Source organism: Mirounga angustirostris, unplaced genomic scaffold, assembly GCF_029215605.1.
Source record: "Mirounga angustirostris isolate CCGP_5_RB_7025 unplaced genomic scaffold, mMirAng1.0.hap1 SCAF_7, whole genome shotgun sequence".
In the NCBI taxonomy this organism is placed as follows: Eukaryota; Metazoa; Chordata; class Mammalia; order Carnivora; family Phocidae; genus Mirounga; species Mirounga angustirostris.
Genome location: NW_026991715.1, coordinates 93,346,286 through 93,373,723, shown reverse-complemented (window position 1 = coordinate 93,373,723; position 27,438 = coordinate 93,346,286). Strand labels below are relative to the sequence as shown.

The 27,438-nt window shown below is 47.2% G+C and overlaps 1 protein-coding gene and 1 pseudogene across 2 annotated transcripts in view; both read right to left on the bottom strand.

Annotated features, from left to right (window-relative positions):
* The window catches only part of SH3PXD2B (SH3 and PX domains 2B), a 103,411-nt gene that overhangs the window by 41,059 nt on the left and 34,914 nt on the right, over positions 1-27,438 (bottom strand). The window contains exons 3-5 of the mRNA XM_045901273.3: positions 20,053-20,128; positions 13,803-13,879; positions 1,112-1,203 (exon numbers count right to left, since the gene is read on the bottom strand). Coding sequence (XP_045757229.1) covers positions 1,112-1,203; positions 13,803-13,879; positions 20,053-20,128 — 245 coding nt within the window. The remainder of the gene's footprint in view (positions 1-1,111; positions 1,204-13,802; positions 13,880-20,052; positions 20,129-27,438) is intronic.
* On the bottom strand, positions 1,111-13,796 carry LOC129046523 (NADH dehydrogenase [ubiquinone] 1 alpha subcomplex subunit 1-like; annotated as a pseudogene). The gene has a single exon (XR_008508062.2). The product of XR_008508062.2 is annotated as an NADH dehydrogenase [ubiquinone] 1 alpha subcomplex subunit 1-like (transcript).

Sequence of the window (27,438 nt, the reverse complement as noted above, 5' to 3'; positions counted from 1 at the left end):
ATGGTGTTTAATCCTCACAACCAACATGGGATCGAGGTTAGCCAAGACCACTTTACTGATGAGGAAACAGAAGCTCAGAGAAGTCAAGACACTTGTTCAAAGTCATATAGCAGGGAAGGGACAGAGAGATTGGAACCTTTTCCTTCTTTACAGGAAGCCTCTTGGAACTAGATACATATACTCCAGCAGGATGCTGTTGGCTTATCACAGCTGGTACTTTGTGCTTTCTTTGGTATAGTCTAGGCTACGTTTTGTATTTTTAGCAGCTGTTCTACTTGTGTGTACGTGTGCGTGCGTGCGCCTGCACCTGTTCTGTCTCTCTGGCCCAAGAGCCTGGCTGGCACTTCTCAGCCCTTCCCGACAGGTGCTGGCTCTGGGCCCTCTGACCCCAGACTGCCCCGCCCCTGTGGGCTGGTCCCCACCCCACCCCCAGCCCTGCGACTGCTCCATTACAGAGAACTCTTCTCTCCGCAGACACGCATGGTGGTTTCCCCCACAATTAAACTTTTTTAATAAGCGCTATGTGTAGGTCAGTGTTTTGGGCGGGCAGGGTCATCGGTGCCATCAACTCCTGATGTGTAAAGCCAGCAGGCTGGGGGGAGAGTCTCTCCAGCGCGCCTGGGCTGCCGGGACCACTGGCTACGCAGAGACAGGCACCTGGGAGTGTTTTCTGTCTGCTGCAGGGGCTGGGGTGAACATTTTGGGATAGTGTTAGACCCTGGATGACCAGGATCAAATTCTGGCCCCGGCCCTGTCACTCACGAGCACTGAGACCTCGAGCAGGTCTTGTCATTCATTCATCCATATCCCTCACGGTCACGAGCACTTTCACCCTTGTGGGCAAGGCCCTACCCCAAGGGCATCTAGGCTCCCGCTTCCACCACTCTCCACGCGTGCCTCGTACGTGCAGGCGTGTAGGAGATTCCAGGAGTGACCCTAGGCCAGCTTCCTTCCCCTGTGCGGGCCACATGGAGCAAGGCCCCACAAGGGCTCAATCACGGTGGTCAAGTTGAATTTTTTACTTTGCTCTACTCCAATTCCTCTTGGGCCCGGCCTGGGAGCAGGGCTGGCTGTGAGGGCACACTCTAGGGAAGTCCACACACCAACTTACTCTTTGGGGGGATTCAGGTCCTCGGGTCTTGTCTCAAAGAACTGCAGCACCTCATCACACTGAGAGATATAGGGGGGCAGCTGGATCAGGGCCTGGAGAAGAGACACAAATGAGTCCAAAGGAAGGAGAGGGGTGTCAGGAATGCCATGAGTCAGGGCTTCTCAAACTTGGGTATGATAAGAATCACCTGGGGGGCTTGTGAAATCAGACGGTTGGGTCCCAGATTTTCTGATTCAGTAGGTCTGGGGTGGGGCCTGAGAATGTGCATATCTGACAAGTTCCCTGGTGTTGCTGCTGGTTTGGGGACCACACACACACACACAGGCGTGCACATACATGTTATGGGCATATCTGAGCAAAGAATATGTATACATTTATCTAAAACACTAAACTAGGGACTTCATGCCATGTCATTATTCTTCTATGACTTCATGTCTACTGGATCTTGAGGGTGTCTATTGCACAAACGTATCGTATTTTATTGACCCAGCTGCCTACTGGTGAACGCTAAGCTGGTTTCCAACATGCCTGCATGCGTGTCTTAACTCACAGAGCTGCAGTGTTACAGCGAGGGCACTGCTTTATGATTTGGGTAGAGGTTAGAAGTGTCCAGGCTACTGAGGGCTAGAAACATCTGGCATCTGTCACTGCCCCAGTCCATATTAATTTGCCATCCTAGCTCATCAGTTAAAGGAGCCTCAGGTGTCTGCCAGCGGGTTGGATAAGGAGTGGGTGGAGGGCACCACGGGGACTAGGCATTCGTTATGCCCGTTCATCTCCCAACAGGTATCCATTCAATGATTCAACAGACATGATTTCTGGGCCCAGCACTGCACTGGTGTCTGTGTCCAATATGAGAGAAGGATGTGTACATCCCGATCCTGAAAGAATATGAAACTAAGACGAAGCTCCATCATGAATAAACAGCTTAGTTCAACAGATCTTTATTTAAGCCCCTTCTGGCCCGGGGCCTGAGGATGCAGATCGCAGTGCAGGAGAGCTGCGTCATGCACACATTCTCGTACAAACTTCTGTGCAGGGAGCGCGCCTGCGCACATGCCCAGACGTCAAGAGCATGGGCAATTCTGCCCGTCATTTCAGCCCGCCAGTTCCTGCTCTGGAGGGAGGCAAGACCCTGCTCCTCTCCACAGAAGGCCTCAGTTCCGGGGTGCCTCTCATGAGCCTCCTGCAAGCGTTGAGTGAGTTGGGAGTGGAAAAAAACATGTCCTATATTTGCTAGATAACAAACCTCTAAAAGCTCACCTCCCATTCATCCCCTGCAAAGTGGTCCTCCAACGCTGCTCCTGGCATACGATGGACTAATGGAGAGACGGATGGGGGTCTCCAGTGGTCCCTTCCTCAAGGTTTCAGGGGTATTTTGACTTATTTTTCTGATTTTTAAGAAGTTTTAGGGGCGCCTGGGTGGCTCAGTTGGTTAAGTGTTTGCCTTTGGCTCAGGTCGTGATCCCAGGTTCCTGGGATCGAGCCCCACGTGGGTCTCTCTGCTCTGCTGGGAGCCTCTTCTCCCTCTCCCTTTGCCCCTCCCCCCTGCTCATGCTCTGTCAAAATAAATAAAATCTAATAAATAAATAAATAAATAAGTAAAAAGTTTTAATTGTGGTAAAATAACACATAAAATTTGCCATCTTAATCATTTTTTTAAGTAGGCTCCATGCCCCATGTGGGGCTCAAACTCATGACCACGAGACCAAGAGTCACCTGCTCTACAGACTGAGCCATCCAGGCACCCTATCATCTTTAGCATTTTTAAGCATACAGTTCAGTGGTATTAAGTACATTTGCCTTGTTAGGGAACCATCCCCAGAATGCTTTCTATTTTGCAAAACTGAAGCCCTGTACCTATTAAATAATTCCTCCTTCCCTCAGCTCCTGGCAACTGTTCTACCTTCTGTCTGTATGAATTTGATTACTCCAAGTACCTCATATAAGTGGAATCATACAATATTTGTCCTTTTATGCCAGGCTGCTTGTATTTAGCTAATGGCCTCAAGGTTCATCTATGCTGTAGCAGGTGCTGGAATTTCCTTCCTTTTCAAGGCTGAATAATATTCCACCCTATGGCTATGCCACATTCTTTTTTTTTTTTTTTTTTAAAGATTTTTATTTATTTGTCAGAGAGAGAGAGAGCACAAGCAGGGGGAGCAGCAGAGGAGGGAGAGGGAGAAGCAGGCTCCTCACTGAGCAAGGAGCCTGATGTGGGACTTGATCCCAGGACTCTGGGATCACAACCTGAGCCGAAGGCAGACGCTTAACGACTGAGCCACCCAGGTGTCCCTGGCTATGCCACATCCTGTTTATTCATTCACCCACTGATGGTCACCTGGGTAGCTGACCCTATACGGCCTTTGAGTCTGGCTCTGACTTTAAGCCAGACCCCCAGGTTCAAGCTGTCTCATACCTAAAGCTGAAGAAGACGTGAGGTCGGTGGACTTGTTTTAGCAGGGTGATTTCCCTAGTCACTGTCCAAGCTCTTCACCCCAGAAGGGCCTGCTATCTGTGGCTCATTGATTTTACTGAAGTAGCTCCTGCTCTGCAGCAAATCCCCAGGGACTGATCTTTTCCAAGCCAGAGGCAGAGAGGCCAAGAGAGAGAGCAGGCGCTTCCCTCCCCTGCCTCTAGCTTCTGACCTTCTTCTCTTTCTGGTTTGGAGGATTCATTCTGCTTGGGACGAGCTGCTGTCTTCGGGGCCCCTGCTGGTCTCGCTTTCCTCTGAAATCCTGTAGTTCGTACAGTTAGAACCACATAATGAAGGAGCTGATTATATGCTGGACCGTGGTGTGTCCTGGCTGCTTTGTGTGCAGAGATCTTGCGGTTGCCCCCAGACTGCAAGAACACCATTCCCTTATGTCGGCTCAGCACTCGACGGCTCCCAGAAGGCGTTCGTCTGTGTCATTCCATGCAGTCCTGGGAGGGCTGGCCCATTTCGGAGATGGGGAAATGGAAGATCTGGCGAAGTAAGTAGGACTGGAGAGCCCAGGGCTGGCCGACTCCAGCTCCTCCACCCCGAACCCACAGAAGGCAGGGGTATGTGGCTGTTTCTCCTGCACCTTCCCAGAGGTCTAGATAGTGTTGGGGAGCCCCTGATGCCTGGTTGAAAGTATTCCCTGGACCAATGCCATGAGGGAGAGCAGGGTGGGCCCTGAGGTGGCCATGGCTCCACCTACGGGGGGGCTCCCGGGGTGCTCCCTGCTGAAATGATCAGAGGCTCCTAAAGGACCAGTGAGGGAAGGGACAACGAGGCCCACGGAAACCTCCTGACAATGCCAAGTTCCCTTTTGGTTTTGAGCAATTCCTAGGAAGTAAAAGCCAAATCCCTAAACCATAAAATACAGCCAAGTTACTAATAAAAGGCGGCACTGAATGCTTTGATGTTTACCCCTTTCATTTTGGAAGGACAGGCTAACATAAAAACATGACCTGGGGCAGAGAAATAATTCTGCTTCTGAAATACTCCAGAACTGTCTTGTGTTCGGTCAGTAAAAACAAAGAACCACAGTTCCAGGAAAACTCAGTTCTGTCCCGGAGAGAATCCTGGCCCTTTGGATAGATGTGGCTGGTCGATGCAGGGATGAGAGGAGAGGTGAGCAGAAAGAGTCCTGTTTGCTGAGAGTCATGATAAAGGTCAGATAGCCCCAGCTCCTGATTCTCGCTCTGGCCATGTCCCAGCACCTCTCTGAGCTTCAGTTTGCTCATCTGTAAAATGGAAATCACAAACACCCACCTTGGAAGGTTGTGCTACAGAATAAGTGAGGAAGTGGCTTTAAGATTTCCATCATACACTAGCTGCTTGACAACATTAACTCTTTGTCTCTCGGTACTGTATTAATCAAGTACAGTAGTGTAGTGGTTCCGGGAGGTGATTCTAGAGCCAGCAAGACGGCTCTGCTAAATAACAATGCCTCGCCTAGTGAGGGAGTTGGGTTTTCTCAGTTCTTTCAATCCTCTTGAACTTCAAAATGAATGCCCCAGCGAATTACCACTTTTCTCTCATTATATTTTTAAAATTTTATTTCAGTGTGATAAGAACACTCACCACGAGATCTATCCTCGTGACAAATTTTAAGTGCACAATACAGTATTATTGGGTGTTGTACTGTGGATCTCTAGAGCTTACTCCTCTTGCTTGGCCGCAACTTTATACCCGTCGGTTAGTAACGCCCCGTTTTTCTGTCCCTCCGGCCCCCAGCAACTACCATTTTGCTCTGTGATTCTGAGCTTGACTATTTCAGATCATGTAAGTGGAATCATGTGGGATTTTATCTTTCTGCGACTGGCTTATTTCACTTCGTAAAGCGTCCTTAAGGTTCATCCACATTGTGACATATTGTCGAATATCCTTTCAAAAGGTGGAATAGTATTCTGTTGTATGTATATACCACGTTCAGGTTGTTTCTACATCTTGGCTATCAGGAATAGTGCTAGCATGGGAGTGCTAATCTCTCTTCCAGATCCTGACTTCAATTTCTTTGGATGTATACCAAGAAGTGGGATTGCTGGATCATATGGTAGCACTATTTTTAATTTTTTGAGGAACCTCCATACTGTTTTTCATAGGGGCTGCATTTCGCATTCCCACCAACAGTATGCAAGTGTTCCAGTTTCTCCATATCCTTACCAACACTTGTTTTTTGTTTTTGTTTTTTTATAATAGCCATCCTGACAAATGTGAGGTGGTATCACATTGTGGTTTTGATTTGCATTTCCCTGATGATGAGTGACATTAAGCAGTTTTTCATATACCAGTTGGTTATTTGTGTATCTTCTTTGGAGAACTGTCTATTCAAGGCCTTAGCCCATTTTTAAATCAGGTTATTAGCTTTTTTACTCTTGAGATATATGGGTTCTTTATATATTTGAGATTGACCCCTTGACAGATATATGATTTGCAAATATTTTCTTCCATTTTGTATGTTGCTTTTTTACTCTGTTGATTATTTCCTTTATTGTGCAGCTTTTTAGTTTGATGTAGTCCCACTAGTTTATTTTTATTTTTGTTGCCTCTGCTTTTGGTATCATATCCATGAAATCACTGCCAAAAGCCCTCAAATAAATCCACACATATAGGCAACTGGTCTTTGACAAAGGCACCGAGAACATATAACAGGAAAGGGACAGTCTCTTCAACAAATGGTGCTGGGAGAACAACATCCACATGCAAAAGAATGACACTGGGCCCTTATCTTACACCACACGCAAAAATCCACTCCAAATGGATTAAAGACTTAAACATAAGACCTAAAACTGGGAAATTCCTGGAAGAAAAAGCTTTTCTAACTTGTCTCTTTAAGAGCAGGACCAGGTTGGGGCACCTGGGTGGCTCAGTCAGTTGAGCATCCAACTCTTGGTTTTGGCTCAGGTCATGACCTTATGGGTCATGGGATTGAGCCCTGCGTGGGGCTCGGTGCTCAGCGGGGGATCAGCTTGAAGATTCTCTCCCTCTGCCCCTCCCCCAGCCCTCACTGGCACATGCTCTAAAATAAATAAATAAACCTTAAAAAAGAAAAAAGAAAAAGAGCAGGACCAGGTAGTTCGGGGCTTTGGGTAGGCAGGCAGCAGCTGGCTTGACTTAAAGACATATCCTTTGTTGCTATTGTTTCATTGCTCTTTTATTTTTGGCAAGTTTTAGCAGTTTTATATTATGATGTATTATAAAATTTCCTCTAAAATGTATTATTTTTAAGAAGTTAAAGTGAGTTAATTTTAATAATAATAATACAGGTGGTAGTATACAGTAAACATCTTGACAGGAGGTCTCAAATGGCTGGAGTCTGGTAAACACTGTTATTAGACTGCCTATCATTTAGTTCAAAATACCACAGTATGGGCAAACACACTCATGTGTGTGTCTGTCTGTGTGTGTATGTGTGTGTGTGTTAGATTTAAGCTACACCCCAATGATGGTTAGTAAAAATTTCAATCTTCATCAGAAATGAACACTTTGGCAAGTAAAGAACTCTCATCACAAGTCCTCACTCTAGAAAAGGCTATCTCATGGCTTCAGTTATCTTGACCTCTGACCAACACTGTAGCCTTTATCCACCAGCACAACAGTTGTTAGAAATGATATTCTTTACTGGTGAAATGAGGGATATTCTAGAAATATTCTCAGATACTCTGGCCCTTGCATGAAAAGAACGTGCCAAGTCCATCCTCCAAAATGGTGCCCAGGGTCTAGGATTCTGAATCCTCTGTGTTCTGTTTCTTCTAGGGGATTTAAATGTCAGACCAGGGTGGGATTAGCAGATCCTGGCACTGGGATATCATTCCATTTGTCTCGAGGAAATGTCCATGCAAAGTGGTGTCAGACTGACAGCTGGTGTTTCAATAAGCTTACAGAACAACTTGAGAGGCTGTTTAGGGAGCTGCTTGATAATGCTTGTATATGTGGCAGTATTTGGCCAAGTTTTGTTTTCACTGTGTTCTTCAATGAACAGAGGTTCTTAAATTTAATGTAGTCAAATAAATCAATCTTTTAATGGCTGGTACTTTGTCTTTAAAAATCCCTCTATACCTAGAGATTATAAAGTTTTTTCCCCCCTATTTTTATCTTTTAAAACCTTTTATACGGGGCGCCTGGGTGGCTCAGTTGGTTAAGCGACTGCCTTCGGCTCAGGTCATGATCCTGGAGTCCCAGGATCGAGTTCCGCATCGGGCTCCCTGCTCGGCAGGGAGTCTGCTTCTCCCTCTGACCCTCCTCCCTCTCATGCTCTCTGTCTCTCATTCTCTCTGTCTCAAATAAATAAATAAAATCTTTAAAAAAAAATAAATAAATAAAACCTTTTATACTATTGCCTCTTACATTTAGGTCTTTAATTTCCTTGGAAATGATTACACGTATGGTGTGAGGCAGGGGTTAGTTACCATTTTTTTTCCCCCATAAAGATCCCCACTTACTGAGGAAGCCAACCTTTCCTCAATGATCGGCAACGCTGCCTTTGTCAGTATTTAAGTGTTCAAATACACACAGGTCTGTTTCTGGCTTCTCTATTTAGTTCCAATGGTCTGCCTATCCTTGTGCCAACACCACACTATGTTAATTACTGTAACTTTATAATAGGTCTAGTAGAGCAGAAAGTTTCTTCCTAGTTGGAATTAGGTTTGGGATACCTACAGCCTTTCTCTATCTTTATCTATTGGAGACTACCAATTTCTACTAAAATAAAGCTAATAGTTATAGGTTAAATTGGCTTAAGTCAGCTCAAAACAATGCCAATAACAGATACTCAAATGTTAAGTAAAAGTCTGTGTAGTCTGTAAAAGATTTTGCAAACCTTGGAATAGATAGTTTCATCTCCTTCCAGGAGGGCAGTTCCCTTGAAGCCAAGCCGGGGAATTTGGCCAACCCAAACCCCAAAATATCTGCTCTGTTCTGCTTCTTATGATGCATTAATTGCACGGAGTGGTAACTTTCATGTGGCTCATCTGACATAAGCCACTTCTTCCCTATGGTGAAACCAGGTGAATTCATGATCTCTATACCATTCCAAGCATCAGCCAGATGCAGGCAGCTGCTGCTATCTCTTTTTATTTCAGGATTTTTAAAAAAGATTTATTTATTTATTTTGGGGGTAGATGGGCAGAGGGAGAGGGAGAGAGAGAGAACCTCAAGCACACTTCCTGCTGAGCCTGGAGTCTCGGGGCTCGATCCCACGACCCCCAAGATCACAACCTGAGCCAAAATCAAGAGTTGGATGCCCAACTGAGCCACACAGGTGCCCCTCATTTCATGATTTTAAATCTCCTTTTCCAAATCAAGTATCTGGAGGTTCGTGAAGTCCTGGGTATAAAGTGTCACTCTGGGGAGAAGCTGGGTGGGCCGGGGTAAGAAGCAGGATAGCACACTTTGGGCTGAGAGACAATAGTTGCTAGGGAAGGTACCAGGTGGAAATCCCCAGCTGGCCAAGATAACCCCAGAGGTCCGAAGTTCTTGCCAGCAAGGCCTGGACAAAGGACTTTTAGGCTCTAGAGGTTTGAAAAGACACAAAGAGGAGAAGATCTGAAATTTCCTCTGAGAGTTGGGAGGCAGTAGTAGTACCTTTGTGCCTGGGTGACCTTCCCTGCCCTTCACTCCCCAATCCCTTTTTAAGGATATCCTTAGGAGAGAGAGAGAGAGGCTGTAAGTGGTATGTGAGGGCCAAGTCCTAAAAGGCCAGCATTCAACCATCAAATCCTCCAATACTATTGTTGTAAGTAACTTTCTTGTGTCTCTGTTTCTTCGCCTACGCAATGGGAATAATAAAACCTATTTCTTAAGGTTGTTGGAGGGATGAAAGGAGGTCATGTTTGGCAAAGAGAAGACAGGAGTGATCAGGAGTGATCAGGAGTGATTTTCTGCCCTTCCATGAGGTCTCTTGCCAAGACAAGGGTCATATATCCCCACACTGCCCCCCTTTACATTTTTTTAAAGATGTATTGAAGTATAATTTATGTATTATAAAATCCACGCATTCTAAGTACACAATTCAATGATATTTAGTAAATTATAGAGTTGTGCAGCCAACACCACAATCTAGTTTTAGAACTTTTCCATCGCCTCAAAAATTTCCCCCACCTAACGTGTGGTCCATCTCTGCCTGCACTGTCCTCAGGCCTTGGAAACCACTGATCTGCTCTCTGTCTCTATAAAGTTGCCTTTTCTGCACATTTCATGGAGATGGAATCATGCAACACGTAGCCTTTTGCATCTGGCTTCTTTTAGCATCATGTGTTTGAGAGTCATCCAAGTTGCAATATTTATCAGGATTTCACTGCATTTTATTGTCAAAAATATTCTATTGTATGGGTATTCCACATTTTCTTTATCTATGCACCTGATGATGGACATCTGGATTGCTTCCAGTTTTTGGCTATTATGAGTTAGTACTGCTACAAACATGTACATTCAAGTCTTTGTGTGGATGTAAGTTTTCAATTCTCTGGAGTAGATACCTAAGAGTGGTCATATTTCACTTGTGGAAGAAAGTGCCAAACTATTTTCCAGAGTGGCTTCTCATCCTGTGTCCCCACCAGAGCGAGGGCTCCAGTTTCTCCATATCCTCACCAGTTCTTGGTTTTGTCTATCTTGTGGATTATAGCCATTCCAGTGGCTGTGCAGGTTTCTCATTACCTAATGATTGCCTAATGATTAATGAAGCTGAACACCTTTTCATGTGCTTATTAACCATCATGCATCTTCTTGGGTGAAATTTCTATTCACATCTTTTGTCTATTTTTATTTATTTATTTACTTTTTTGTTGTTTTTATTATGCACTACATTAATACACTGCATAACCTTCTAGAAGGGGTAGATGAGTATGACTGAGTTATTTTTCATCAATCAGGAAAATGCTTCCTTAATCGATATTCTCCAAACCCTTTGACACATAGTAACGATTAACTCCAGAGACCCACCTACCTCTTTGCATCAAACTCCACTGATACGGATAATAGGCAACCCTTTTTTCCTGTGGTTGTGCGCCGTGGCTATGCCGGGGATGACCAAGCACACGGCCATGACGCCGATCCCGGGCAGGATCTCGAACCACATCGCAGCGCCGCTGCCAGAGCCAAACCCCTGCCTGCCTGCCCAGCCCGGTAAAGGTCTCTTTTGTCTATTTTTAAACCGGAACATCTTTATGGTTAAGTTTTAAGAGTTCTTTGTATAGATTCAATACAAGTCCCTTGTCAGAGATGATTTACAAATATTTTCTCCTAATCTGTGACATGTCTTTTTATTTTCTTCACCGGATTTTTTTGAAGTACAGAGTTTGGAAGTTTAATGAAGTCCAACTTACCAATTTTTCTCTTTTGGTGTCATATCTAGGAACTCTCTGCCTAAATCATGGTCATAAAGATTTTCTCCTGTTTTCTTCTAGAAGTTTTATAATTTTAGCTCTTATGTTTAGGTCTGTGATCATTTTGAGTTGATTTTTGTGCATGGTGTGAAGTAGGGATCCAACTTAATTTTTTCCCCTTTTTTTTGGTGTATGGATATCCTATTATCCCACACTGTTAAAAAGATTATCCTGTCCCTATTGAATTTCTTGGCACCATTGCTGAAAATCAATTGACCATAAATTTCACAAAAGTTTATTTCTAGGCCCTCACTTCTGTTCTACTGGTCTACGTGCCTATCCTTATGCCAGTCTTGATTACTGTAGCTTTTGTAGGAAGTTTTGAAATGGGTACTATAAGCCTCTAATTTTGTTCTTTTTTTTCATAATTGTTTTGGCTATTTTGGGTTCCTTGCATTTCTCCATACAATTTAGGATCAGCTTGTTAATTTCTACAAAAAAGCTTACTAGGAGTTTGACAGAGATTATATTGAATGTATAGATCGATTGGGGAAGAACTGCCACTTTATTTATTTATTATTTTTTTGTTATTTTTTGTTTGTCATTGGGATTTATCTTTTTTTTTTTGTATTTCCAATCCTGTCCTTTGCCCATTTTCCCTGTATGGTTGTTTGTCTTTTTCACATCAATTTCTACAAATTCCACATATAACACACACACACACACACACACGTTGTTCTTATTAAGAAATTCATCCTGACCCCCAAATTCTAATTTATTCTCCTAGATTTTTTTAAGTTTTTATTTAAATTCCAGTTAGTATTCAGTGTAATACTAGTTTTAGTGCACAATACAGTGATTTAGCACTTCCATACTTCACCTGGTGCTCATCACAGCAAGTGCACTCCTCAATCCCCATCACTATTTTACCCATCTCCGCCCCCTCCCCCCCCCCCGCCCCGCTTTCACCTCTGGAAACCATCAGTTTATTCTCTATAGTTAAGAGTCTGTTTCTTGGTTTGCCTCTCTTTTTTTTCCCCTTTGCTCGTTTGTTTTGTTTCTTAAATTCCACATATGAATGAAATCATAGAGCATTTGTTTTTCTTTGACTTGTTTCACCTAGCATAATACTCTCTAGTTCTATCCATGTCATTGCAAATGGCAAGATATCATTCTTTTTTATGCCTGAGTAGTAAGAAGTGCCATTTTAACACTACTGAGTCTTCTAATCCATGAGTATGTAATGTCTCTCCATTAATTTAGAGCTGGTTTAGTTTTTCTCAACAGTGTTTTGTAGTTTTAATGTATAAACCTTGTACTTCTTTTATTCAATTTATTCCTAAGTATTTTATTCTTTTTTTTTTAAAGATTTTATTTATTAATTTGATACAGAGAGAGAGCGAGAGCATGAGCAGGGGCAGAGGCAAAGGCAGAGGGAGAGGGAGAAGCAGGCTCCCCACTGAGCCAGGAGCCTGATGAAGGGCTCGATCGCAGGACTCTGGGATCATGACCTGAGCCAAAGGCAGACGCTAACCATCTGAGCCACCCAGGCGCCCCTAAGTATTTTATTCTTTTTGATGTTATTGTGAGTGGAATTATTTTCTTAATTTCATTTTTGGATTGTTCATGCTTAGTATTTAGAGGTACAACTGATTTTTTTTTTTTAATAAAGAAAGATTTTTATTTTTTATTTTTTTATTTTATTTTTTTTTTCAATGAGGCTCCATGCCCAATGTCAGGCTTGAACTTACAACCCTGAGATCAAGAGTCTCACATTCCACCGATTGAGCCAGCCAGGTGCCTCTACAGTTGATTTTTTTTTTTTTTTAATATTTTATTTATTCATTTGAGACACAGAGAGAGAGAGAGCATGAGCAGGGGGAGAGGCAGAGGCAGAGGGAGAAGCAGGCTCCCCGCTGAGCCAGGAGCCCAATGCGGGGCTCGATCCCAGGACCCTGGGATCATGACCTGTGCTGAAGGCAGACGCCTAACCATCTGAGCCACCCAGGCGCCCCAACAGTTGATTTTTTATATCGATCTTGTATCCTGTAATCTTACTAAACTTATTAGTTCTAGTATTTTTTTTTTCTTGTGGCTCCCTTACGATTTTCTCCAACAGAATCATGTCATCTGTGAATCAAGGCAGTTTTATTTCTTCCTTTCCGAACTGTATGCCTTTTATTTTCTTTTTTCCCTGTGTACACTGGCTAGAACCTCCAGGAAAATGCAGGACAGATGTGAGAGAACAAATACATTTGCTTTGTTTCCAATCTCTGCTGCTCCATTGTTAAGGCATTTCTTGTTATTCCCACCCTTCTCCAATCAGAGCTGCTAGTGATTTTAAGTTAGAGAAATAATACTAAAGGTAAGGGAACCTAGACAAAGGAAAAGCATGCTTCTTTCCCAACCACAGCTGCAAATCAAAGGAGATGTAGCCAAAAGGCAGGCCCCTTGTGATTTAGAACATTCAAGGGATTGGAAGCCAGCTGCACTGTCCAAGGACAGGGACTGAATAACTTCTGGAACATTCACACCCAGTGGAATACTATGCATCCATTTAAAGTAGGCTCAAGAAGATGTTTTTATACCATGGGGAAATTCTTATATCACAATATTAGAGAAAAAAGAAAGAGCAACAAAAATAACACATATGGGATGGTGTCAACACCATAAAGAAATGCATACAGAGAGAAAAACTAGAAAGGAAACATGTAGAAACCTTAATAACTGTTGCCTCTGAGGACTCATGGGTGGTTGATTTTCTGGTTTTTACATTTCTTTCAACTGTGGGTTGCTCGCAATGACTATTTTGTAGCCAGAAAGGGAAAAGAAGGAAAGAAACAACCTAAAGGGAAGACATGAGACACAGGGAAGTGTTAGCATTTCTTAGACTTACCTTACAGTACTCATCAATCGGTATGAGGCGTTTGACGGCCACGTCCCGGATGTGGCTCCGTCGGAAGAGAATTTTGCCTGCAGGAGTGGAGAGCATACACGGCATTGTAAGGGGGCAATGACAAGTTCTCAGCAAACCTGGAGGGTGTGGATGTGGCTGCCTCTGGTAGGTCTGAGTGGTACCCAAATTCTGGCTTCCATTATCATCCCCTGCTGGATGTCCACAGGGCCTGAGTGACCCCATGCATTGTCCTCCAAAGCCCTGTTCACAGCTCAAATGCAAGGGCTTGAGGGAGTGGGGCCCAGGAAGCAAGTTTTGGTGAAATAAGGGAGGCTGGATCAATCCTGAGAAGGAAGGGGCTCCTACCAGATGAAGAAGAAAGGCCAGATCTGATAATCGAACTGTGCGGTTCTCAGAGGGGGTGAGCAGTAGAGTGGACAACCTAACAGCTCAGCCTCCTTTCCTCTTGTGTCCTCCTATGCCTAGTCTAGTCTTCCATTCTGCAAACACTCCACACTCTTTCATTATTCTGTGCCTTTCCCTCTGTCTGGAATACTTTTCTCATCCAACCTCACCCACCATCCCAGTTGAGAAACTTTTATCTACTTCAAATGGATTAAGAGTTCCTGTCTCTTTCTGATTGCACACACTATCGATTTATATCTTCTTCTTTCTTCATGGGGAAAGTCATGGGGCTCAGAACGTATAGGATTTGACTGGACCTTAATCAATTTTGTACCCTCACCACACGGCACTCATACTTGATGAATGCATAAAGGTGGATTTCACTTGCCAAGATGACAAATCCTTCCAATTGCTTCCCCAGTCAGCTGTGTGTAACAGAAGGGTTCCAAGCCTTCCGGCCTCACCAAAAACTAGTTGAGAATCAATCCACTACTTGTTTGGTGGTATCCTGAGCAGTGGTTGTGGTACCAGATCTTCCAGTGTGATGTGTGGGCAGGTAACAGGCAAAGACAAGTATAAAGATGATGAGGGTGTCTGGAAACATCCAAGATGCTAAAATGCTATCGATGAGGTTTGTTTAAAGCAAACTGGTGAGTTTCTGTGAGTCTAATAGGGGAGTGGGGAGATGGTGGCCAAGTGCATGCACTGACCATTAAGACAGCTTGGCCTCACCATTCTGGACCTGTCACACAGGCAGGGGGCAGGAAAATCAGAAATAAGACACCAAGGGGGGAGCCCAGCTTATGCAGAGTGCCAGGAGTCTCCAGGGGAAGGTCAAAGAGGAGGGCATAGGGAGACCACAGCTTTTCCAACAGCAAAGTATGGAGAGCTTCTGGTCAGAGGAGGCAGGTCAAGGAGAGCAATTCGGGTCCCAAGGCGGCAGGGCAAGGAGAGATCAACCAGTGCTCCAACATGGCTCTGGTGAGGCCGCCATCTCCAAAGATCAAGCTTGAGTGAGCAGGAACAGGATGGTAGGAAAGGTCCAAAGGAGGGGCCCCTGAGTGGCTCAGTCATTAACCATCTGCCTTCGGCTCAGGTCACGGTCCCAGAGTCCTGGGATGGAGCCCTCCATTGGGTCCCTGCTCAGCAGGAAGCCTGCTTCTCCCTCTCCCACTCCCCCTGCTTGTGTTTTCTCGCTGTCTCTCTGTCAAATAAATTAAAAAAAAAAAAAAAAAAAAAAAAAAGGTCCAAAGGAGTTTTCATAAGATAGAATTGAAAGGGATGATGGGAAACAGCCTATTGACTCCAAGATCTGCAATGCAAGCTGGTTAGGGAGATTTGCACCCAAAAGCCAATGTGGTTAATCTAACACTTAACATAATCTGATCACTGGCTCTTGGGCAAAAGGGCACAATTAGGAAATTAGGTAGATATGGTCAACCTAATGGTGAAGGTTTTCTTTTTTCTGCTTAATTTCTACCACTTAAAAAGAAAACAATAACCCACAGTGAGATAAAATACATATTCCTCATATTCTTTAATGGCATGGAGTCTCCTTTGCTTATTATGGTGATCGTTTTAATTCTGCTTATGAGTCAGTCAAACTTCTGACCACCATGTTTATTAGAAAGGAAAAAGCTAAACAAAACGCATCACAGGATTCAAAGTGCTTGTCTCCAAGGGGTGGAAGACAGAGCCTTTTTGTTTTCTTCTTTGACTTTCCCCAAATTTCCTACCATAAACACGTATTGCTTCTGAAATCAGAAAGTTTTCATGCCGTGTACCATAAAAAAGCAAATTACGCAGCCAAGTAAGTGGGGAGGGTTTACAACCTGATGTACCTGGTTTTATTCAGTCGATAGGTACCGTGAGCCCTCGATGGGCCAGCACAGGGGGCCGGCCCTCTTGACACGGTCAGTGTTTCCCAACAGGGAGGGACCCTGTTGACATTCCGGGTGGGGCAGTCCTTCCCACTGTGGGAGTCCCCCACCCTGCAGGATGTTTAGGATCCCTGGACCATCCCCATTCCACCCCCAGTCATTGTGATAATCAAATTACCACCCTCGTGGGTGGGACTGTTCGAAGTTTAGAACCTCTAGGAGAATCCTGAGCCTTTAGGAAAAACAAGGAATGCCTGCCTGAAGAGAAATCTCCCACAGTAAATGCTTCCTGCCTCTAATCTGTTTCTCAGAATTGGAGAGGAGTCCCTACCAAAAACATTTTGGTCCCATTTTGATATAATGTCCCCTTCTATAAATCAGAGGAAGGGTGGGGAGTGGGGTGTTCAGGCCTCTTACTGGGGAGGCTGTGACCCAACTCAAACAATTCACAATAGGCACAGTGCACGCACCGGCCCATGGGAACAGCACAGGCTAGTCCTGGAGTCACCACCGACGAAGAGAATTCACTCAAGGCCCAGCCTGCAGGGGCTGAAAGAGAAGGATGGAGAACTCCGGCACCTTCAAGGTCTCCTGGGGGTGTGACATGACAATAAAAGCACCATTCCTCTCCCCGAATGGCCTAGGAGTCTCCGGGCATATGGCAGATGCCCTGCCAACGAGGGGGACAGGAAGCCCTGTGGTGGCACCTGCCGGGGAGGCCACAGGCACTGTAGTCAGCCAATCCAGGGTGACTGTGCTGCCTTGGGAAATGCATTTACCTCCCAGAGCCTCAGTCTCCTCATCTGTAAAATGGGAGAGCAGTCCTTATTTCTTAGTAGTAACCTCCAGGACTCACCCAGCACAGGGCTTCGCCCTTCCTAGGTGCTCATAAAAGAGTAATCACTTTTTGTTTTGTTTTGCTTAAATGGGTTATATGATACTGACTCATACTCTGCAATTAAGAGCACACGTTCTTTCCTCAACCTGCGGCTTGGTTTCTCAAGACTTGCCTCTGATAGGCTAATTCATCATCCATCTGCAGCAGACCTGGAGCCCGGCTCAGGCCCTGGGCTGTGGGGCAGAACCATGTGGCCAGTACCTCCTTGGCTGGGGGCTCTGAGTGAAATGCCAACGGGGGCAATGGCCCTTTATCTGTGCCTCATGGGTTTCTGTGTGAGTTGTGGGGAAGGAGGGTGAGCCTTCCCTGGCAGGCCAGCCCTCCTGGAGTGGAAAGGGTGCTAGGCGGAGAGCATAGCCTTTGGTGGGAACGGGCAGGCTTTTGTTTTCCAGTGGTGGAAGGCCAAACTGTAAGTCTTATTTTTCAAGCCGCATCCTCTGCCAAGTTGGCTTCCCCAGCTCTTGCTCGGATGGAAAATTGTACAGGGCTGCTTCACCCTCCCCCTGCCTTTGTGCTAACAAGAGACTTGCTTTTGTTCTGCTGACGCGGCAGTCTTGGCAGAAAACGGACCCCTAGGAGAGGGGATGTGCCTCCCTGTGTTCAGCTTTTTCCCTGCCCTTGGCCTTGGCCTCAAGGAAGAGCTAAGAGGTGGGCCATGAAGGGATGCTCTAGGGGTCCTGGGGCCCAACCACACCTCTCTGAGCAGCAAGTGGGTGCCCCAAGCAGGGAAAATGGGGCTGAGTCTCTGAGAAGAGCATTTTCATAAATTCGTGGGTGGAAAAGGATTCCGTAACCATGAAAGTTTTCAGGGGCTTGGGAGAGTCCTTCCCTGTGCTGGGAAGTTTTTTCACAGCTGGCTTTTGTCTTTCATCCAGTAAAGAGTTATAACTCACTGCTTTCCTTTCCTTCCTTGAAGAAAAAAACCTACGTTTGGGGTCCAGTTCAACTGGAATATTCAGATTGATCATTTAAGTATGACCCTAAAATATGAATACCAAGAAATTCCCAAGGAATGTCCCAGGATCCCATTTCTGACTTTTGCAGAGAACCCACTATGTGCCAGGGAGAGAAGCTTTGTAAAGCGGGAGTCATTGTCCCATTTTACAGATGGAGAAATTGAGGCTTGGGGGCAGGGGGTTGTCATCTGTGTGAAGTCACAGAACTGGGTCTGTTCAACTCCAAAGCATAAGCTCTGGAGCCCTGCTAGTTGGCTGTTGCATTGGTACACTGGGTTTTCTCCAATAGGAAACAAAAATTCTAGTATGACTGCACACTTTCTCCGTGGAAGAACTAAAAATATTAGTTTTTTTAGGCAAATGGTTCTCCCAGTACATGGGGCCTGGCAAATACATCTACCCTGTCTCTAAATCCACTCAGTGATGCCAATATCTGGAAGAACCACTCGACGTGCTGATGGCAGAACCCTGGAGTAGGGAGGAGAGAGTGGGCTCCTGGGGGACTCAGGGAGTCCCCCTCCTCTCAGGACCTGCTCCCTTGTCTGCAAAATGGAAAAGATCTAAAGGGCACTTCCAGCTCTAAATATTTGTGATTTAGGGCGACTATCAATTTGCTGATTATCTGTACATAAAAATAATAGTAAGTGCTTGACTGCTGCTAGTTATGTGCCACTTAGCACCTAGCCAATCCTCACAACAACTCTATTATTTAAGTATCACTATTATCTATAATTTGCAAATGAAGAATGAAACTCTGTGTGCTTACATAATTTACCGGAGTAACAGTGGATGAGCGGGGGGCACTGGGATTTGAACCTGGGCTGTTTGACTTCAGGCATGAATTTTGGAGCCAGCCAAAGCTGTGTCTGAAGCACAGCTCTGCTATTTGTGCAAATGATTATAATTTCTCTGAGCCTCAATTTCCTCATCTGTAAAATGGGCACAGGGTTGTTCTGAAGACTAAACAAGGTAATGAATGCAAAGCACTTAGCCCCGTGACTGGCCTACAGTAGACATCCAATATTATTACTTGAGGTAATAACTCTGGTTTGGGTAGCCTGTTTTTTGGAGCTGAAGCCTTAATACTATTCCTTTGGTAAGGAATTTTTTTTGGGGGAAAGAAACACTTAATGTCTGAAGTGCAGGGATCAGCCATGAGGGTATTAACTCCTCTATAGTGCCTGGAGGAGTGCCTGGCACTCAGAAGGTGCTTGGGAGCTGTGGCAAATAGGCAGGCAGATTTCTAAAGTGGACCCCCAAAGATGTCCCATCGTCATCCCCAGAGCCCCAGAGCCTATACATATGATGAGATCTCACTCCTGGGATCATGTTACGACATATGCCACAGTTCTATTTAAGAGAGGGAAATTATCCTGGATTAGCTAGGTAGGTATAACGTGATCACAGGAGCCCTTAAAAGCAAACAGCTTTCTCCAACAGGTGGCAGAAGGGGAAGTCAGAGAGATTCAAAGCACGGGAAAGATTCAATGCCCCACCGCTAGCTTGAAGATGGATAAGGAACGCAGTCAGCCTCTGGAAGCTGAGGGGTCCCTGGCTAAGAGCCAGCAAGGAAACATGTATTCTACTTCCATAGCTGCAAGGAATTGAATTCTGCCAACAACCTGAATGAGGCTGGAAGTGGATTCTTCCCTAATCCTCCAGGTAAGAGCCCAGCCTGGCCAAGATGATGACTTCTGCCTTGGGAGACTCTGACCAAAGAACCCAGCAGCACCTGCCTGGACTTCCTACCAACTGAACTTGAGGTAATAAATGAGGGTGGTTTTAAGCTGCTAAATTGGTGTGAATTCATGACATGGCAATGGCAAAGTAATACTGCAGCCATAACAAGGATGCCACTCACTACAAAAGCTTTATGAGCTCTAATTATTCCCACTGTAGAGACAGAAAAAACTGAGGATCCTGGAGGTGAAGCATCTTGCCTAAGAAGATGGTGTAGCATCTAACCCCAAAGCCCATATTCTTAGGCACTAATTTCTACAAACGGCTGGGACTCTGGTCATTAGGACAATGCCCCAGGAAGCTGAACTGAGAGATGTGGGGGCTATCCTGGATCCCCCAGAGCCCCTTCTAATAGCATGTGTCTCACCCACCTGGCAGAAAGGGAATGATCCGCTGTTTGGGATCCTTCTGTCCTCCTTCCATGGGAAATTTGTCCAACATCTGCATCTAAACAGGGGGAGAATAGCAAAAACGGAAGCCTTTAATATGATAAATGCATTTCTGACATTTTAAGGGAATTATGTGAAATATGTGATTTGATATATAAAGGCTCACTGTGTTCAGCTTTTCAGAAACCCAGACTAATGGGAGGAAGGCAATGTCAACTGGACCTAGGATCTCCATGAAAACAATTCTCTCTGTTCACAGCCGCCAGCCATATCAGTGAAGGCTCAGAGCTGGGAGAGACCACTGTCAGTTTTCCTGGGGGTCTCCAGCCACAGGACCTGAAATGTGAACAAAACCCCCAGAGCCACCAGAATTCCACTGACAGCAGGTCAATCTGTTTCCCAAGAATTGCAGGTTTCGTCAGGTAACAAACCACTGGGACTCAATTAATCTGGTTAGGTCTATGCCTGTGAGATCATTACACTCCCCTGCCACACTAAGGTTCCCCAGGCTGGCCCAACAGCCCCGCTCTGTGCTGGGTACATGGGGTCCGGAGACAAAAAGACTCGAAGTCTAGAGAGACGGAAGAGGAAATAAATCCTTCCAGGGTGGTGTAGGCTGCTGTAGGGGGGAGAAAGAACAGGGGCTGAGTCCCCAAACTGGAAACCTTTATTAGGGTGATAAACGCCTCTCCGATTTGATATACAAAATCCCAAGGACCTGTTGCTTGTGGTCTTGGGGAAGTGACAGACCCCAGGTCTCATCTTTAAGTTGACCATAATGATACCAACATGCAGTGTTACTTTATGGATTAAAGTGGGGCCGTGGTAGTGACCGAGGCTGTCATCAGATTTCTGGTTCTTCTCCTGAGCACACGGTAGATTTGTACGCCCCCAACCCCCTTGCAGTGGGATGTGGCCAGTTAAATGTGAGCAGAAGAGACATGTGTCACTTTGGGGTGGGAGAGTTATGAGTGGTGCGTGATTCACCACCCCCACTGCAGACAGTAGCTTCTCTGCCCTGGAGGGTCCGGGGTCCCCAACAAGCGCCGAGGGAGATGGACCCTTGCTGTACAGAGAGGCTCATCATAGCAGCACAGCCACCCTACTGGTACCTGGGCCCGGCATCCAAACAGGAAGGGAGTCTTGAGCCTCCCACGTGACGGCTGGAATGTGAAAAGCCTGCTCATCGCTTCTCCTCCAGCAGAAAGTCACCCTGGCATTCAAGATGCCCCTCTGCAGAAGGAAAGAAGCTCCGAATAGCCCTGGAGAAATAAGCACGGCTAGTGCGTAGGGGGAGGGAGGAGAGGTCTCAAGAGAAACAGGTTATCCGTGCCAGGCACGGACTAGATTCTTTAGACACATGCTCTCACTAAATCTTCCGAACACTCCTTCAAGGTGGACATGATCAGCCAGGAAACTGGAGCCCAAAGAGGGAAGAAATCGGCCACGGGCTTGCAGCCAGCAAGCGGCGCGGCCAGAGATGGAAGCCCGTGGCTTCTCTGCCGTCACACCAGCCACCTCAACAAAAACGGATTGCTCTGTGGGCCTGGGAGACAGGCGGGGGGCTCCCTGCCCCGTTGGTGCTGTCTTCTGTGATGCCCCTGGGGAGGCGGGTCCACCTCGGCTTGGCCGGCACCCTGATGGGCTGCCCAGAGGTCACGGTCTGATTTGTGGTTTCCCGTTGGCCCTACTCTGTGCTGCGTGGCAATGGGACATGCTTGGTCCACCGTCATTCAGCAACTGGAGAGCCCACAGCAGGCCTGCTGCAAAGGCGGGCTGCTTTCTTTGAATCCAGGAGCTTTCCGACTCTGGGACAAAGTAGGTACTCAATACCAACCGACCAAAGCAACGAAGGCAACTGAGTGGAACACTCTGGGAGACAGCTTCACGTGTTCGCTAAGTGCCCTGGTTAATACTATTCATGTCATTAATATTAAATAAGAATTAGTCACCACTCTAACAGTTGTTTGGCAGTTTACGGTTAGCAAGCCTTCGCATGCATGATTTGATCTGACCTTCACAGTAACTCTGTGATATAAATGTACACTCCCCATGTCCCAGATAGGAGAAACTGGGGAGCGGAGAGGGACAGCTGCTTGAGGTCACCCAGCTGAGTGGTGGTCCAGCCAGTTAAAGGACCTTAGTCGAAATCCCACTCTCTTTCCTTAAGGTCACTCTCAAAGGTGGCTTTGGAGGGTCATACAAGCGTGAAAAATCAGCCTGAGATGAAGTAAGTTTAATATTCTGTGCACATGTGAACAGCATGCTTTCTTTTGAAAAGCGGGTGATCGATCAGTCTCAGCCACAGAGTCTTTTAGAGATGATAGGTTTTGCCTAATGCCATCTTTTTTGGTCCTTCTCAATTTTGTTAGGACAATGCTGGAACACCAATAACGGGAACTCAGGAGGAAAAAAAAAAGTATGCACCAGTAATCCATCCACCTGACCATGCCCGTTCTCCCTTCTCCTGGCCTCCTTCTGAGCCTCTGTCTGAAGGAGGCCAGAGGAACAGTGTGTCTTAGGAAGTTACTCTCTCGTCCCTTGTCCTGACTTGCTTTTACCCAGACAAGCATGGCCCAAAGAGCTGAAGTGTCCTCTCAAGTGTTACTGATTGAGGCAGCAGACCCAGGTTTCATGCTGCAAAGTCTAACCACAGATGCCCTGGGGACCAGACAGTCCTGGGGTTACATCCGGATGCTTCCTCAGGCCAGCTGTGTGTCAGGGGCCAGCCTCCTTGCCCAGGGAGCCCGAGTCACCATCTGGGGAACAAGGACCACAGTCTGCTTGGCAGAGTCGCTATGTCCGTGAACGCCGAATGTGAGCCCTTTGGGGACATCCAGGTGCTCAACAACAGATCCCCTCTCTCCTGGCACTCCGCCCATAAAGAAGACATTATTCTAAAAGTTATTTGGGAATGATTTTTAGTAGTTTGTGAGGCTGTGTGTTTTAGAAATTGTGTTAAATATACTTAACATAAACTTTAGCATTTTGAACATACAAGGAGTGGCATTAAGCACATTCACATTGCTGTGCAACCATCACCACCATCCATCTCCAGAACCTCTTCATCATCCTAAACTGAAACTCTGTCCCCATTAAACACTAACTCCCTATTCTCTTCCCCCAGCCCCTGGCAACCACCATTCCACTTTCTATCTGTACAAATCTACCTGTTCTAGGTGCTACATGTCATGGAATCGTGCAGTATGTGTCCGGTGTCTGGCTTATTTCGCTCAGCCTCACGTCTTCGAGGTTCATCCATGTTGTAGCAGGTGTCGGAATGTCCTTTCTTTTTAAGGATGAATAACATTCCAGCACGAGGCTGTGTTTTAAGGTTAGCAAAACTCCTCAGGCTATCCAAGTGCCCTCAGGAGCCAGAGCTTGGTTGTCCAAAAGAACCTTCTGCTATAATGGCAATGTTCTATATCTGCACCATCCCTTACTGTAGCCACTAGCCCTAGATGGAGCTCCAAGGCTGAGCACTTGAAACGTGGCTCCGGAGACGGAAGAATCGAACTTTTAATTTTATTTAACTCTTATTAATTTAAATAGCCTCACATGACTAGTGCCGTGATCATAGACAGTGCAGGGCTGAACTATAACACCCATCCTCCTCATTTAGCTTTATCCAGTTTTATTTCACTTTCTTTTTTTTTTTTTTTTAAGATTTTATTTATTTATTTGAGAGAGAGAATGAGAGAGAGAGAGAGAGAGAGAGAGAGCACGAGAGGGGGAAGGTCAGAGGGAGAAGCAGGCTCCCTGCCGAGCAGGGACCCCGATGCGGGACTCGATCCAGGGACTCCAGGATCATGACCTGAGCCGAAGGCAGTCGCTTAACCAACTGAGCCACCCAGGCGCCCTATTTCACTTTCTTTATCACTCTGTCAATGGTAACAACAATCTAAGAGGACTATTTGCAAGGACAGGAGATCAGAGGCCTGTGAGCTATTTTGCTTTTGGTCTTAGTGTGTCCAGATTCATAGGCCACAAGCTGCTTCTAGCCAGAGGGCTGTCATACTTGGCACCCACAGGCCACGTTCCAGACACTCTGTGGGGACCCCCGGACCCAGGCTGTCTGCAGCAGCAGGACCAGAGGCATGCCGGGCCAAGGCCAACTGTAGACTGCTCTCCTTGGAAACTAGAAAATCCATCCCTTCCCCCCAGATAATAAAAGGAAGTGGTGCTCGGGGTGAGGAGGACTGGAAACCGAGGAGGAAAGTGAGTCAGTCTGGGGGACGGGAAGGGAGAGGGAGCCACGTCAAGTGGCCACACTGCAGGCCTCCAAGGGGGATGAGGGAACACTCCATCAGCAGTTTTCAAGATCAGCTTGTGGGAGAGAGAAAGGAGACATGCTGTCCAAGGAAAACAGTGTGGCAGCTGGCGTGGAGGGCCACACGTGGTTTGTGTTAGTGGCAGACTGGACTTGGAGGGGTTTACTGCCTCAGTATCACAAAGCCTCCCGTCCCAGAAGAGCCAGAGAAGGCTGTGGAGACTGTCACGCACAGCTGCCGACAGGGTCGCTGGGAAGCCACGTGGTCCTTGGAGCAGGACGACATACCCGGGGCCGCGTGACCTGGCTCGCTGTCTTTGGAGATTCTGTCCCCTTGAGGAGCTGGTCCGGGGACATGTTAACATGCTCAGGTGTCCTGGTGGACATGCCACGTGGGGCCTGCCTCCCCTCCCGTCTCTCCACCTCGCTCTTCTCCCTGCGGCCCTTCGGTCCAAGTCAGCAGGTCCTCAGTCTGACTTTCTTACTGGTCTGCCTGCCCTTGGGCCTGCCCCAGCACCTGGTATGTGCTGGGTACCTGGCATACAACTGTGCAAAGAATGAATGAGTAAAAAAAAAAAAAAAAGGTGGTTATCTGGTTTGGTCAGCCATGGAAAGCCCTCCCCTATTCTGCTGTCTAGGACAGGAGAAATCAGGTTCCAGGGGACAGCAACAGGACCTGGACTGGGATTCAGAGGCAGCTGACCAACACAATCTCGCTCCCTTCTCTTTCAGAAAACAAGAACTGCTGACTGTGTGGGAAAGGGCAGCTACGGTACTGTCTCAGCTACCCACCACCGAGATGGCCACAGCTTTGCAGATGGGAGGGAGGAAAGACTCCATCAGGCGTGTACATGTGGGAGGCACTGCGATTTCAGAAGACAGTGCCTCAGTGTGAGGACCCAGCCCGCCCGGACAGTACTCGGATAAATATGGCTGGCGGACTCCGAGGCCAGCTGCTGGCTAGGATCTTGCCGGGCAGCCTTCCCGGCTGGGCCAGGCCCGCCTGGGGAGTGGGAACCCTTCGGCTCTGCCACCCCACTACCTGCCCCCAGAAAAGATGAGAAGACACTCCCTTCCCTTTGGCCTCTGGGGTGGAGCACGGGGGCTTCCGGGCAGACACGCTCCAAAGCTCAGAAGTGCACTTGGGGCCGTCAAAGTCCCAGAGAGGGGACAGGCCAGTCCTGTCTCAGTCCCACTTGGAAACAGTGACTTCTGCTGTGTGCACTGGGACAGCCGCTCCCATCTCTGGATCTCGGTTCCCTTCTCTGGGGAGAAACGAAGGTGCAGATCCACATGCTGCCCCCGCTTTCCTTCAGCTCGGGGATGGGCTGCATCTAGAAACAGTGCCCCTTGAAAGCCCCCGTCCCTAGGAACAGCCCTTTCTGGGTCCCCACAGATGGAGTGTCCCTGTGTACAGGACACGTGTGATGGCACTTCTCCCCCGAGCTCCCTGCTGGGCAGAGTGACCCAGCTGGCCGTGTCCCCTGCCACCGGAATTCTGCCAGATGCCCAGCTAGAAATCCTGCCTCTACACCTTTGCACATGTGGTTTCCTCTTCATGAAAAGCCCTCCGTGCCGGCAGGTCAGCTCCTTCCTTCGGGTCAAGGTCCTGCTCAGATATCAGCTCCTCCAGAAGCACGCTCTGCCTGAGGCTCCCTGGCTGGGACAGAGGTCCCTCTCTGCACACCTGGGATCTGGCTCAGCACATATTTAACTGTGCCTTCTGCCGGAGAAGCCCTGGTTCCACTGAAGACCATGATGCCAGCCTGGGGGGACACACTGGGCCAGTGGGAAACTCAGAGGGCAAAGGTCACGTGGCACAGTGTAGAGTGGACCCCTCCCACATCTGAGGTCTGTTTGTGAAGGGCCTGTGTTGTGCTCGGAGCAACCCTCTGCAGGACAGGCTCTGCCCACGTCTTAGTGGGAGTGCCCAACGGGCCTCTGAAGGCCAGCTCTAGGCAGAACTCTGAGGCAAATCTATCTTTGAACAGACAGCTGTAACGCCAGTGCTGGGCCTCAAGGAGGCTGGGGGGCTGAGTGGTTAGGAGCACGGGTTTCAGACTCAGCCATACCTGGGCCTGAATCCCAGCCATGCTGCTTCCGGGCACATGACTCTGCGTCTCCGAGCTTCTGCTTCCCTGTCTGTGACTTTGGGCTTGTAAGTGAGGACTGAATGAGACGGCACAGAAAGTGGGCACCTGGCGCATTTCAGTAAATGCTCGCTGACCCCGTCACTGCATCACTCAACCAAACCCCATTTCCTCTAGGCACTGCCCTCAACGCTCTGCGTGTTCTGGCTGTCCCCACGCCCTGCTCGGATGCCAACTCCCTCTGGCACACTGGGATGGACTCTCCAGCGTGGGCCCCGGCTAGGGCAGAAAGGGAGGTTCAGAGAGGCCTGCCCAAGACCACATAGTTGGTAACACAGAGCTGGGACCTGACACCAGGTCTTCCCATTCCAAGCCCAGGGCTCTATCATCTGCACCCTCGTGTGAATGAGACACGAGGTCAGATGACCACTAGAAAGTGGCAGGCATGACGACCAGGGTCTGGCTGTTCTAAGCGTAAGAGGGTTAGGAAATCATACTGGAAGGTGAACTGTCATAAAGGGGACCTTCTCGCTGGTGACCGTGAGTCTCTTTTCCCAAAGGAGCCTGAGGCATGCTCCTCCTTTCTACCCCAGGCAGCCTCTCTGTAGACTCTTTCCTCTGCCTGAATGTCCTGCCCCTACCGGGAGGAGCATTTACTGTTTTCTGTCATCTACAGGCTATTTCTCCCTCTCTGGCGGTAGCTGTCTGATTCCTTCTGGGGAATCTTCTACTCCTCGTTAGTCTACACACATTCTACTCCAGTCCCCAGGCTAGCCCTGACTGGCCCAGCCACTGACCCAAGATGAACCAATGAGACTTTTGCTTAAATTGTTGGGGGTGTTCTTCTTTTTCCTGAAGCCACTGAGCTGACCTGTTGGATACAGCTTGGAGCTGTGGCCACACTACCACGCACCACCCTGCTTGGGCGCGGAGAACGCTAAGAAGTGGAGAAAGGCAGGTCCTCATTGACATTTTTGCCCCTGGATCCAGCCATACCTGAAGCCAAGG